At 37.1% G+C, this 15,007-nt stretch overlaps 1 protein-coding gene across 1 annotated transcript in view; it reads left to right on the top strand.

The window, feature by feature from the left end:
- Positions 1 to 859: 859 nt before the first annotated feature.
- Positions 860 to 15,007, top strand: part of NOVA1 (NOVA alternative splicing regulator 1) — a 156,549-nt gene continuing 142,401 nt past the window's right edge. Inside the window, exons 1-2 of the mRNA XM_009290392.1 lie at positions 860 to 1,037; positions 2,452 to 2,595. Coding sequence (XP_009288667.1) covers positions 860 to 1,037; positions 2,452 to 2,595 — 322 coding nt within the window. The remainder of the gene's footprint in view (positions 1,038 to 2,451; positions 2,596 to 15,007) is intronic.

Below are 15,007 nucleotides of genomic sequence, written 5' to 3'. Positions count from 1 at the left end.
TTCTCTCTCCCCCCCTCCAGTCTCACTCGTTCTCTCTCCCCTCCTCTCCTCTCCCACTCACTCTCTCCCCTCCTCTCCTCTCCCACTCACTCTGTCCTCTCCTCCTCCTGTCTCACTCTTCTCACTCTTTTCCCTCCTCCCCTCTCCCCCTTTCTCTTCCCTCTCTCGCCCCCCTCGTTCCCCTGTCTCCCTTCTCATCTCCTCCTGACACTGCACTGCAGCTGCTCCTCCAGCCCAGTCCTGCCCGCTTCCCTCCCTCCTCTCCCTTCCCTCCCCCCGGGTGCCAGATAAACAAGGCGCGCAGCATCCTCGACAATCCCGAGCTTAGCTCTACATTTTCGAAAAGGACAAGAGAACGGGACGAGCCCACTCCCACCCACCACCCACCTCTCCGCTTCCCCTGTCTGCCTGCCTCCCCCCCTTCCCCCCCAAACATTCCCATTTCTCTAATGTTATCATTCATCAAAATCGTCGGTTTTTTCAGCATCTACCAGTCTTTTTATTTAATATCCATGCCGGGGCTGCACAGCCGTGACCCTGTGGGGACTAGGAGGGAGCACAAGGGGCTTCTGCAGCCCAGCTACCTCCCTCGCCCGTTTAACGATGGGCGAAAATAAATGGCAGCTGGAAGGAGACGGCAAACGCACCCTACCTGCCTGTCTGCCTGCCTCCCCCCCTTCCCCCCCAAACATTCCCATTTCTCTAATGTTATCATTCATCAAAATGGCGTCGGTTTTCAGCATGTACCAGTCTTTTTATTTAATATCCATGCCGGGGCTGCACAGCCGTGACCCTGTGGGGACTAGGAGGGAGCACAAGGGGCTTCTGCAGCCCAGCTACCTCCCTCGCCCGTTTAACGATGGGCGAAAATAAATGGCAGCTGGAAGGAGACGGCAAACGCACTTTCCTCCTTCCACATCCTCTGGGTCGCAAGTTGAATTTCAGCCTTGCCGTGCGTTTTCCTCCTCCTTGGCCTCACTTCTATTGTCAGCGCGTACACGGCGTGTGTTTGCCGTGCTGGGGGCGAGGGCTGGCTGGTGGCGGGGGGAGTCGCCTCTCGGCTGCGGGGACTCGCTAGTTAACATCCTGCTCTTCCTGGAGGAGATGAGTTATAACGGGACCAGCATCTCCTCTATCCGTTTGCACTGGAGTCGTCATAACAATGCACCGAGGCAGGGGTGAATTTATTTGCCCAATATTAAGAGCAGCGGTCTGGCTGTACGTAGTGCGTGGTTCAGCCAGCTATGTTAATCCGGGTGGGCACGACTGTCACACATAGGCACTTCTTGAGACGCTTATAGTCTCGGATGAGAGAAGTAAAGTGAACTGGGATCGTTCCTTCCGCTTAGGGGAAAAAAAATAACAACTTTGTGAAACAGGTTTCATGATAAAAATCTTGATATCCATGCCAGTGGGACGTTGCCTTAATTACTGGGGAGAGCCCAAGTCTGGGGAACCAGCGGACCCTTATTGTCTTGCACTTTTTCGGAGCCGGTTACGGAAGGTGCTTAGACTTAAGCGTAGCTGGATTTAGCGGTGGGGTGAGGGCACTGACAATTGTGCGGTTGCCGAATCAAACTGGGAATCCTTTTTTCTTTTTCCGCCTCCATTCGTTATATGTATTTTTTTCCTGTTCCGATTGTGTGTTTTAACGCTAGTGGTGGGTAGAGGACTGGCATTGTCTATCTCGTCACCTTTTAAGTGTATTTAAAATAAGTGACTTAGGCTTTTGATCAATTGGGAAAAATTCTTCTTAATGTCCTTTAATTAATGAGCTTAAAAGAGATCATTGTCGCTTAAGAAGTGCTAAAGGAATACATCAGGATTACTTAGGCAAGTGATTCCATCCGCACCATGTTGAGTTGTTTTCTTGGCAGTGGCTGAAATGCTTGGAATAAAACCCCACATTTTGGGTGGGTTATTTGGTAGCAGAGTAGTCGTTTTGCTCACTTAGGAAGAATGCAGGCAATAGCTAATTGCTATTCTCATGTGTTTGCTAATGACAAACAAATAGCCCATCAGAATTTACAATTCATTCCTTCTTAGTTTTGGCATTTCTTTTGCAGTATTTTCAAGGAAGGTTGTAGTTGTCACTAGGCACGTTTTCGTGCAAGGCTTTATTTTTTTAAAAGGGGTCCGATCATTTCTGCGTGCTGTGGTTAGCATTGGGAAAAAATCCCCCTTTGAAATATGATTTGGATTTTATTCTTATTCTTTTACAGAATTAAAGAATCTATGTGGATTCTTTAATTTGCTCAGAATAAACGCACGTATTTTAAAATGTCAAAGGCATACTATAAACATGTCTTGTAGAATGACGCAACTGGTTAGATGTAAATGCATGAATTACTGGATGAGTTTAAAGATGTAACATTTTGTTTATTTGTGGGTCTGGGGAGGAAGAATCAAAGTTTGTAAGCCATATTAACCATGCATATCTCAATTTTTCAGAGGATGGCCAGTATTTTCTAAAGGTCCTCATACCTAGTTATGCTGCTGGATCTATAATTGGGAAGGGAGGACAGACAATTGTTCAGTTGCAGAAAGAGACTGGGGCCACCATCAAGCTGTCTAAATCCAAAGATTTTTACCCAGGTAGGTGCAAAAATTAGCCAATTCTTTATTTTTAAATCCCAAGGGACTTATGTACATATCAGTGTGTTTCATATATTGGCGACTAAGCTTCCAGTGCAGCTGGGAGCATTATTTCTCAGAAAAGTATGTTATAAAGTGCAACAGTGAATGTAAATGTTCTGTCTGTCTTGGTGTATGGAATGGACTGGGCGCTAACTGCTTGAAATATGTTTAAAGATGTTTACAATGTTTCTGCAGAAGAATATTTTCATTAACATTTTGATTGCTTTGTTTTTTAGTTTAAAAAAAAAAAATATCTAGCTTTAAGGGAACCAACTTGACAGCTGGCATAAAAATAATTGTTCGTTTGAGGTTTCCAGACATTGTAATGACAATTAAGCTAGAATGAGTAAAAATGAGAGGCCGCCTCTTAAAGAATGGGCCATTTACTTTAAATCCATTATGTACCTTCTTTCTGCTTCACTGCTTTGTTCACTGGCTCTGGAGTGAAGTAAAGAGGACAAGTGCTGCTCTTTAGATATTCTTTATATTATGTTTATCGTGATGGTAGAAGAAAACTATTATAAAAGTGAAATACTTTGGATGGATTAAGAAATGAGTATTTTATCAACTGTACTAATGCACAAGAAGGAAGTTTTTAATATTTGCGTATAACAACAATAAGTATCTGATTTAGCATTTCTCCTTTATAAGTTTTCTGAAGAGGGAGTCTTACATAATGATATACAAGATTTTAGCTTCTGCAATTGGATAATCATTTTTTTCCTAAAGGTGAACAAATTAGCATTCTGTAATTGAACTTTGTTCTAGAGGACTTTTTAAAAACTGATGCAAAATAATAACATAGCTAACACTTTTCGGTGTTTTGATTTTGTTATTTTGAAAAATAACTGGTGATTTAGAATTGAGTTGACTAGCTGTTACCGACTCTTTTCTGTTGGAAAAATAAGAGCTGCTTTGCATTTGATCTACTTTAACAAGATGACCGAGTTCTACAAAATAGTGAAGGCAGTTGGGATGGATGTAAACAGAACACTAACATTGAAGCATTTAGCTTTCCTGTCCTCTAACTTCAGTGTCAGGCAGAAGTGGATAATTTTTTATTAATGGAGAGTTTGTGTTCTATTTACAATGATGATTTTTGATGTGGAAATTTTAATGCACCTGTTGTACATCTCCTTAATGAACGTAGTTTATAATACTTAAATGTCAGAGGTGAAAGTGATGCATGTAGATTTTTCCTGTTGAAAGATACAGCTTATGAACTGATGCAAGTTGTCTTTGAGGGCTTTTTAAAAAATTTTTACTTTTCTTTAGAAAGTTAGAAAAAAATGGTCTTTTATTTTGAAAGGTATGTTAGGGTGGAAAAAAAAATAATTGTAGAATTGTGAAAACTCTTGGAAGAAATAAAAGCATTCAAAAGAGCCTGATTGCAGAATTAATAACATAATCTGGGTAAAGAGCCGCAATAGTAAATTAAATTCACTGTCAATAGATGAAAATGAAATAGATTTTCTGCATTATACATGAGGTAGTATCAGATATGCAAGGATGTTACAGAAAATTGGTGTTTATGAAGAATATTCCAAATACCAAATTACAAGCCTTTTCATTTTACTACAGTTTATTTACACTCACTTGGGAAGGACGCTCCAAAGATTAGATCTTTTGTTCAGTGCTCTAGCATAGTTCTTCTGTTTTCTGATTAAATCAGAATTACATATTTCTTGTGTAGCAAATTATAAAGATACAGCAGTAGTAGCAGAAGAACCTTTGAAAAATAAAAATTAGCAAGCAAGAATGACATGAGTAAAAACGTTTGTGACATAAACACATTCTCTCTTAAAATCAGTAGTAATAATATAACTAGGACAGCGAGGCTTAAGCAGTTTCACTGTAACAGGTGCAAATGAAGTTCCAGTTTGACTTCATACAGTCTGTTTTGAATTTGCAGCCACGTTGTGTCATATAGAAAATGAGTGTTTTAAGGAAGTTGGTGACTGATACCTGCTAAAGGATGGAACAGGGATGAGAAATGGATTCCAGTGTGGCTAGCTCTCGTTAGTCTTTCTGTTTGCGTTTGACCACCAGCCCATGGAATTTTCGGAGGTCCTGGCATTCCCTGAGCTGATGGCTTTTGGGTTTCTTCCAGACTTTCGTGCTCACATAGCATTAGGGAATACAAACCTTGTGAAATAGCTAATATAAACGTACGGTTTATTTTTCATACAAAGTTTCTTAAACAATTATTCTGTTTTCCTAATAGAAGTTACTTAGCCCGTACCTCTGATGCTTGTGACTATAAATGTGTTTAATGTACATTTCATTATGGAATGTTCTCTTGACGAAGCTTCCGTGAAACTTTTCTGTATTTCCAAAAAGTTTTAGCACAGTCTGAGTAAGTTGCTGTTTGGAAAGGAGGAAGTTGATTGTAATACAGAAGTCATGAGTAGTTCCTATGATCTAATAGTGTTCTTTTTTTTTCCTCTGTGATATAGGACTTCAGTATGCAGACTGATTTCTGTTGGAATTATTTTTGTGCATCAAAAGGTGACATAATTACTGAAGAATTATATGGCAGCTCTAATTACAAGAAATTGAAGGAAAAAAACCAGCTTTTCACTGAACATTTTAGTTTACAAAATAGGAAGCAGTATATAAACACATTACCGTCCACTACAGTCTTATTTTTTGAGTACACAATTTATTGTTCTCTTTTCAGGTTACCCACTGGCCTTTTCTAATTGTCTGGACTTCTGCAATTTGACTTTGGTTATTGTGCATAGATTATCCCTGATTCTTTTCTGTTCAGGCTTGTCCCCCTAGATTAGTGGAAATGAAATTAAAATGGCAAAATATGCCCTACTTTTAAACTAAATGGTGCTGATCCTTTCTGCAGAGAAGTACAGTGTGTATTGACTAGTAGGTTCTGGTCCAAAATTTAAATACAGATGTAGCCATGCTACTTTAATATTAATGAAGTGAACTTCAGAAACAAAGTGGCCATTCTGTGAAGCTATTGTAATGTATGGTTTTATTTTGAATAATATAAAAAAGAGTCACTATTTCTGTTGTATTAAGCTCTCATTGTTTTATCTGTTTCTCCATTCTGAATTATAGTGAGCGCTGGATTGAAAACTACTCTGGACATATGTATTTTTTTCCATTGGGAATGCTGGCGTGCACTCACTTCCTTGCTGTCTCTCTCATGCACTCTTGCGCTCGCTCCCTCTCTGCGCTCCCGCCCCAGTCTCACACATACATACACACACATGCGCGCACACACACGCACAAAATTATGTTACATCACATCATGTTGTTTATCTTGCAACAGGATCTTGCCTGGTCTGAACTTGGTGCTTGAGTGAATTTGAGCTCGGTCAGTGTTTTTCAATTTATTGGAATATGAAGTCATATGTGTACTGAAATTAGATCATATTAAGAGCAGAGATTAATAAAAACATAATTAAATGGGGATAAGGTTTTACTGCTTTTAACAACAGATTAGCTGTGTTGTTTTTATAGCAGATTTCTAATCAGTACTGATCTAAATGTTTGGAGAATACAAAAGGTGGGAGTTTCCTCCCCCGCCTCGTGTAGAGAGTGTGTGAAGTGTTGTGTGGCTATGTTATGTTTTTACCCAGTGGCTTGTATTTGAGATGTTTTGTACTCAAATATCATCTTTTTTAAACTATTCATGTATTATGGGAAATCATCTAGCTAATCTTTGTGCAACTGCCCTTTTCAAAAATCTCTTATTCTGACTCTTAAAAACCTTTCAAACACATTGAATGCGTAACAAACACAACTTTACAGGAATTTATAATTAATAAGTTCACTTTCTAGCTTCATTACTCCTGTTAATCTGTTAGAAAGAGGGAGGGTATAATATATCAAGCCTGGTTCACCATTATTATTTCCTTTATATAATAAAGGAATTATCATGTTAATTTATAACTCTTAAAAATAACCTAAAGTCTAGTAGGGAAAAGAATCTGTTTTAAAAATCAACACTTGAAATAATGTTGAAGTGAAATACTGCTTTTTCAGCTATGGAAGAGAAAAAAGAATAATGGAGTTAGAAGCGAGAATGGCATTAGTTATTAGCTGTCTGTTGTCATGGTTCCTTGAAGGTGGTTTGTCATACATCAATAAATGCATCTCACTTTTATTCTTGATACTTCTAATTTTTTCTAAAGTGTTAACATTAGGTAGTTAGAGACTTCATAAGTATATATATCTAAGATTTTCAGATTCTGTTGTAAACATTTACTTATATGAGTAACTTTGGGGATAATGGGACTGAGGAAATGGCTAAATAGTGAATAGAGATTTCAGAGGTGTGTAGGTTTGTTAAGTAATCACTGGAATCACTAATCTTTTTCCTAGTTTAAAAAAAAAAAAAAAAAAAAAGTCTGACCACCAAAAACCCCCAAGTGTTGATTGCCAGCTGTTCAGAGAGATAATTCTCAGTTGGACAGTTGTCTGTTGCCTGGTTACTGGAATAGAATAAAAAAAAGTTAGCTTGTTAGCCAGCAGATCCTTAGTATTTTACATTTAAAAGGAAGCTGAAACTGAATATGTAACTTGGTATGATCGTGAGATTGTTACATATCTAACTCACCCAGTGTACTATCACTTAGCAGCTTCTCATTTGGTAGGCTTAGAGAAATTTCGAGTAGAAGTTTAAGTAGAAATTTTGCACTGATTTATTCTACAGGTAGGGACTTACTCATCTTAATGAGTGAATAAATTTTGACATAGTAAATGGCTTTGGTTTGCAAGAAAGTGCTGTGTCTTTGTCTTGTATAAGGAAGGTTTAAAACAACTTGTGATAGATTTGGAATGGTTAGTCTAAGTTTAATAAATGATACAGGCTAACTATACGTGCACTTGGTTGGCAAAATAAATAACAATGATCGGCTGTTATCACAGAGAAATGCCATATTTAATAATTTTCAACTTTTTTCTTGGGATTGCTTTTGATTAGTTTTCCATATAGTTGAAAATCAAATGATTCTCAGTAGATTAGAACGCTTATGTAGATGAAGGTGCTTCTAGTAACAGTACTGGTTTTTGATAAAGTTGAGATTTCTGTAAAGCAATTATTCATTAAGAATATCTATTTTCTGGACTCATGCATTCTGGGGAAAAAAAAAACCCAAAACCTAAGAAAAATAGCCAAAGTTGGTATGCACTGAAAATTTTAATTTTTCCTCTTTCATGATGTTTAAAATTTCCATGCACTACTTCAATGGTATCTTGCAGATAGATCAAAGTTTTAATGGATGTTTGTCAGAACATAGGTCTTGGAGCTAATATTTAAAAAATATAAACAGGGAACCTCTGGATCTCTTAATTGTTTTCCTCTTCTCCCTCATGCAGTAAAAGAAACATGTTCTCCCTTTTCTTAATGGGTGCAACCTGGAACAAGCAATACCTTTTTCAAATACTCTTTGATCTTGTTTGTTCTTTAATGAACTGCATTAACTTAGATATTGTCCTCAGTAGTTGACCACAGAATTTATTTTGTCAGTGATCAGTAGCTTTTTGGCCAGGGGAGAACACCTTGGATTTAGTGAATTTGTCAGACTGGCTTTTAGAAATGGAGCATAGAGGGATTTGGGAGGAGGGCTTGCACCTGATTGCTATCTCTTTTCCGTCTTTGGATACATCTCTAGCATAAAGTTAAGCAACAACTGTAAAGATTGGACTGGCAAACATTTCTCTGGGACGTACCGTTGCATCCTGCAGCAGATGCAGTCAGCTTTGCAGTCCATCTTAAAAAGAGGTTAGTTTGTTTTTTAACATTTATCAGTAGGCCAGTGGGAGCTAATGACTTGGTGACGAGTATGGTAGTTGTCAGTTGTCCAGTGTTGGAATGCTGCAGGTAATTGGGCTGGACTGGTGAGAGCTGTGGCAGTGTGCTTCTCACGTTGCACTGCAGCTGCTGTTGATCTTAATTAATCTGACCCTCAGAGGCTGCAGTGTCATGGTATAAAACGCAATACATATTAGAAATGGAAAGGCTGCTTTTTCGACTCTTATTGATGGTCATGTTTCTAGGTAGGCCTTTTGGTTTTCTAATTGGATTTGTTTGACACCAGCATAAAATTCTTAATGTACTTCAGTCTAAAACTGCAATACGTTTTTCCTGTTTATCAAATATATATCTGTGGAGTAATGAAGCTGATAAACATGTTTTTGAAATGTCACTGTTATAGTGGACTTAGCAAAAATATTTGTGTTTATTCTGACAACAAACACAATTGTCTGTAAATGAAAAGTTATATTGTTCGTGTCTGGTATGAATTTCTGGTGTACTGTAGTATGCTCTGTACTGGGGTATGCTTGGTGCTCCTGCTGGCTAGCTCAGTCTTGTGGTTCTTTTAAGGATTTCTAGTAACATGGAAACATGTAAAATTGGAACTTGGTATTTGGCAGTTGGAATAAATGAGTGTGCTGTGCATGTCCAAGACTATTAATTTGCTGTAGATATACTACTGTCTTCTTCCTGACTGCATGACACGGCTTTAGGAAACCATCAGGTTCCTTACATTCACCCCTGTATTCAGGGCCATTCTGTCTTGCCATCCCCGAAAGGAAATATCAAACCAGAGTTTAGCCTGGAGATCTTTTAAATGTTATATTACAGACTTGTAAGGTTCTATTCCATCCTATTTTTGTTTTGATTTCAGGGGTATCTGCATCCCAATTTGTGATTAATCATAGCATTATAAGGATTAACTACATTGCTTGTATTTTAATTTAAAAATAGAGAAATGATTGTCAGGATACTCTGTTTTAAATTTCCCCTATATTTAATAGACATTAAATATTTTAATACATAATAAAATGACAACTATCTAAATTCCCATCCCCCCATATTAACTTGTTTTCACTTTAACGTATTTGATAATTAATTATGGTTGAATCTGATTGGGGTTTACTTAATATTAAACGTGCTGTTCTTGATTATAGCCAAGCATTAAAATTCATTTGCAAGTACTTAACTGGTCTGACTGAAATGTCAGTTTAAGGCAGTATTTGAAAACCTGTGTATGGAAGTCAGCTCCCAACTGTACAATGCGAACATGCCTTTGTAACTTTTGAATATGAATTTATCACTCTTTGCTTGAGCTAGTTATGAGCAATACTGTTGTGCATTGCTCTTCTCGACTTCTGAATTGCAATACATTTTGTGTAAGGTTTACGTGTTTTAAATGCAAAATTAAGTCTCCTTCATGAAAGGCCAGAGAACATAGGTTGATGTATGAAGTAGCTGATGTAAATAACTAGCTATATGACCAGATAACACTTGAAAGAACAGTATATTAGGGACCAGGTTTCAAGTTATATGTTGGTGATCTGAATGATCTGAGGTCAGATCCCTTGTAAGTGAGGAAGAGATACCCTTGTAGGCTTATGTATATGAAAGTGATTATGTAACAGTAGCATTTGTTGGATATAAAGAAGCATGAATCTCAGACAAAATTTCGTATTTGCCTGGTCTTGTAGGTTTTGATTGTGAAAAGACTAAACATCTGTTTTTCATCATTGATCTCTCACTGCATCCTGCAGGGCCTGTCATCTCAGCATTGACAGGATCAGATGAAAAATACAATCAATGTGTTGACATTTTTTTGAGAATCACTCAGGTAAGATTACTTGTTATACAGAACTACAGTGAAATTCATGGCTGCTGCTAATGTTTCACCAGTTGGAGCCTTTGCATTCTCAATCATTAATTAAATTAGATACTGAGGTTCTCTGCATGTTCCCTTGTTTCTATTTTAAAAGCACTTTTTGTGCCTTGCTCAGTGCCATTTAACTCTTGTAATTTCCCACATAAAGAGCTTCACACATTTCTACTATTTTCCCCCACTTCATAGAGTGGCACCTGTTTGCTTGAATCAAGAACCATAGTGCACACCTCCAAAGCTCTTGGAAGATTTGTATGTACATGTATTTTATTTTATTTTCAAGTAGTGACTTTAGTTCTTTTTAGATTCTTCATTGGCAATATGGGGAAGAAAATTATCTGTAGAGAACCAGATAATCAGAGGCAGCAGCAATTTATCATCTTCCTAGTGTGTTCTAAACTCTGATTTTCAAACTGTACATGAAAAATTACAAGTATTTAACTGAATATACAACTGTGGAGTCTTTCTTTTTATAACATAAATTATTGAAAATATTTATATGAAGTCATGCACTGGAGAAGTAGGAAATGGCACGTGTCCATTCAGTTGGCTTCATTGAGCATCCAGTGTGCTTATGGAATCAAAACTATTTCAGAGTGTATTCCCAAAGAGTTGGGCAGTGAAATATCATGGCTATGAGGGAAGGGGGAGGAAAGACCAGTTGGGCCATATGCCCAGTTGGAGCTTGATCTAGCTGAGGTTTACATTTTGTCCCCATCTGTAATCTGGCGTTAGGAAATGCCAGAGCGTAGGTAGGATAGTGAATAGTAGTAGTAGCAGCAGCACTAATTCAGGTGCTGCAGCAGATACTGTTTTAGCAGCAGTATTGAACCGGAGTTATAGAATATTTATGTTTTATTGTAATCTGGCAGCCTACCAACAGTTTTCCTGAGGAACACAAAAAAAAGGAAAGGGAAATAGGTGGCTTTTTAGCAGTTTATTGACCTGGATTTGAAGAAAACTTCTGTGGAACAAGAGAGGCTCTTCCGGCATTCTGTCTGTGCTGATTTTCAAAGGTCTGCAATGAAACACTGCTACTGGATGCCTTAAAGCTTTATAAAAAGAACCGTTGCAATGAGGAGTGTTAGACATAGAACATGTATAGGGTTTGATTTCTGTCTTGCATGTGTGTGCACACTTCATTCTTTGTATGTCTTCTACTTACTGTATTAGATGAACACTTGGTGACTCTGTCAATCTAAAGTAAAAATTTGATTCCCCAGGAACTCCTTATAATTGTATCACTTCCCAACTTCTGAGTCTTTTACTGTGCAGTGCAGCACACCTAGTCTGCCAGTTTTTGTTGAGATTACTCTTCCCCAAGCAGCATATAATTTCTAGCATTTTGAATGCTCAAAAAAAAAAAAAAGGAAGTGTTAACTTTACAAAGATTTTTTTTTTTCCAGGGATATACGTTTTTGTGTTTTTGTTTAGGTTGGTAATGCCAAGTGCTCATCTAGTATTTGCACTGCTTTTAACAGTAAAAAACCACGTACTTTATAATTTTATAAGCTGTCTAGTTCTGTACGGGTCTACATCTATGACTAGCTGTTCTAGTAAGTGCCAACATGATACATTAAATGAATAAATTCTCTTTTTCTGATGAATTAATCCCAAATAACCAGAAAAAAGATGGGACAATTTTGTGCAATAAGCAGGTAAACTCTTAGGATTGGACAGGAAGAGCCTCTATAAAAAGGAATTTACCTTGTGTAGCCAGAAGCTCTTCGTTTTACTTGAGTTCATCATGAGTTCTTTACCTGAATAACTAGTATTTAAAAGAAGGAAACAAATGATTCCTCAGGTAGCCAGATTTTAAATCAGTTAGGTTGTTAAAAACAGTATTTTTAAGTGTATGTGGAAATCTACACATAGTTGCTAGCCTCAGAGCTTTAGTCTTGCATGTTCTTGATGAGAAAATCAATGAAATGGGCAGCTATATTTGTCCTCCTTTAGGTTTCCTGTACCTTTTAAAAACAAACCCCCCTCAGTTTATGCAAATGTTTTATAACCTTCTAGTCTTAGAGACAAAGAGTGGGTAGTGGTAGCAAGGTCAGTGTTTGAATTAAGTAAAATTAACTAGGTATAAATATATTAATTTTTATTTCAGTTTTTAAATGGTACTTTGTTGATTAGTAACTAATCATTCTCATTTCTGTATTAGCTTTTCCAATGGCTCATGTTTTTGATAGTACTTACTATTTGAAAGAATGTGGGTTTTGATGTTCAGAAGTAGTTCCAGTTCTGTTCTTCACACTTTGTTAGCTTAGCACTTTCTGATTTGAAGGGTGCAGACGTGAGAAGGGCACAAAATTTAGTCATCCATAATTGTAAAATAAGTACCTTGATTTTTCTCTTCTTCAACACACATGCATATGCTCAGAATGAGGAAAAATAAACTCCTCATTGTTTATCCACTTTTTGTCCTTTTTTTGATGGAATAACTTATTAATATGGTGCATAAATGACTACCATGCTTTCAGTGTTGGCTAGTCCAGGAACTTGTTAAGTTTCATCTTGTGCAAAATTCTTTTTGTGTGTTTTCTTCTGCAAAGAAGTCTTTGCTTGTAAATTTTGGCAGCTTTGTTTTGGCTGTCTGAAGATCATTGATTTTTTCATTATTTATTTATCTTTAAGTATTTGGCTTTTTACTAGAATGGCCAGTTCTGATTTGGGTGCCTTGTTTCTCCCAATACAAACTTTCAGAAGTGATGACAACAATTTACTAAGGGTTGCGGTATTTCAACTGCAATTAAAATTTAGTGACCTTTTCTTAAAAATATGCATGTAGTTAAATAGGCTCCTAAGATAATGGTGGGAATTCTTTCTGTGAAATGTTATTGCATAGGAGATCAGAACAGGTGATCGTAATGCTCTCAGTAGCTGTAAGCATGAAGGTGTCTTAATTTGGATGTTTTTTCCCTGTTAAGGGTTGCGGTATTTCAACTGCAATTAAAATTTAGTGACCTTTTCTTAAAAATATGCATGTAGTTAAATAGGCTCCTAAGATAATGGTGGGAATTCTTTCTGTGAAATGTTATTGCATAGGAGATCAGAACAGGTGATCGTAATGCTCTCAGTAGCTGTAAGCATGAAGGTGTCTTAATTTGGATGTTTTTTCCCTGTCAAAGATTCTATGAAGACAAACCTAAGAAAGCATGCAGGGGTTTTGGTGTAAATTAGTATATATTAGTAGCACTGTTTTTGTGTGTTGAGGTTTTCATATTGTAAAGTATGCTTACTTGGGAGGTGCAGATAAGCTGATGATGGCTATCTGATATTCAAGTCAAGTGTGCTTAAAACTAAAAAGTATTTCAGGAACTAATATAAATTTCATATTTGTAGTATGAACAACTTCAGTAGGTGTAGAAAGAGGTGTAATGTTGCAATGCTAATTTAGAGGAAAAAATGCTGTCAGTAGTTCTCTGCTGAATTGTAATGCAGTTTATTGGCAAAGCAAGGGAGAATGATGGCATATTTTATGTGAAGTGATCCCAGTTTATAAAGAACTAGATGTGTGAACTGTAGTGTGGATCCAGATCCATAGATATTCTGGAATCCTCGTAGGTAAGTCTCTGTGTGGAGGGAAAGACCAAGATACCTTAGGACATCATTTTTAAAGTTTCACTCTGCTTTAAGCAGGTTCCATTGTGTTAATCCCTTTACACTGCAGCGGTTTTCACGTAGCATTTAAATACTGGATTTTAAGGGGATTATCACTTCCCCAATTTCTTTTTCCCTTGCTCAAAGGCAAAAGATGGTTTTCATATTGGATTTCTATATAGATGTTTCTTCTGAGTAGAAATAACTTACTGGTGTCATCTGCTTCAAGGTGTGGGATGTCCCCTACGTTTGCCTCCTTCCATGGGGGAAACTGAGGAATCTTGCTGGACAGGCCATCTTACAAATGCTGAAGATCGTTAGAAAGATATATTTAATCCAAAAAATACTATGTGTATGCTGCTTATTTGGGAAAAAGCCAGTGATTCAGTCTCAACAAGTATTTAATTTCAATTTTTAATCTTCAAGTTACTTTTTAGAGCACCAAGTTTTCCCTCTACAAACCTTTAAATTCTGAATCTCAGAGTAGTAGTTCAGCATGTTCCAAGTGCTAGAAAATTTTTAGTTTATTTCGTAAACAATTTAACATGCATCTTCTTTTTTACTTCCACTTTTATACTTGATGTTCAGAATGGAAATTCTGCCAGTAAAATATAACCATCAGTCTGTCTGATGAATTCAGATTTTATGGTAAGTAAAATTTCCCATTTTTAGATAGGGTGAAGATTTTTTTGAAATAATCAAAACCTGACAAATTGTTTCCCATTCTTTGTGTTGCTTGAGATCAAGTATTCCACTGAAGTTGAGCATTTCTTAAAGTTGTCCAAACTCTTTATGTATGCAGGTTAGTGCAGTGAGATACAGTTCTTCCATCTTCCCACTGCTGATGTTCTATTACTTTCAGCAAAAAAGAATATAAATTCTTTTTCTTGTCTCTTAAGCATAAGGGCTGAAAATGAGAATTTCTTTTCTACTTGACACTGCCTCCCAGGAAAGTGAGTGGAGACACTCCTACGAAGGCAGTAAAATTACCAGCAGTTTCTGTATACAAACATTAAATTCAGGTAAGTACTGAATTTACGCAAGGTGGAATATTCATCCAGTCTACATAGTTCCACATTGGTGTGTTTTCACATAGGATAGATGAA

This window comes from Aptenodytes forsteri, unplaced genomic scaffold (genome assembly GCF_000699145.1).
Source record: "Aptenodytes forsteri isolate BGI_AS27 unplaced genomic scaffold, ASM69914v1 Scaffold108, whole genome shotgun sequence".
Taxonomy (NCBI): domain Eukaryota; kingdom Metazoa; phylum Chordata; class Aves; order Sphenisciformes; family Spheniscidae; genus Aptenodytes; species Aptenodytes forsteri.
The sequence above is the reverse complement of the archived record's forward strand: the minus strand, read 5'-3'. Positions and strand labels throughout refer to the sequence as shown.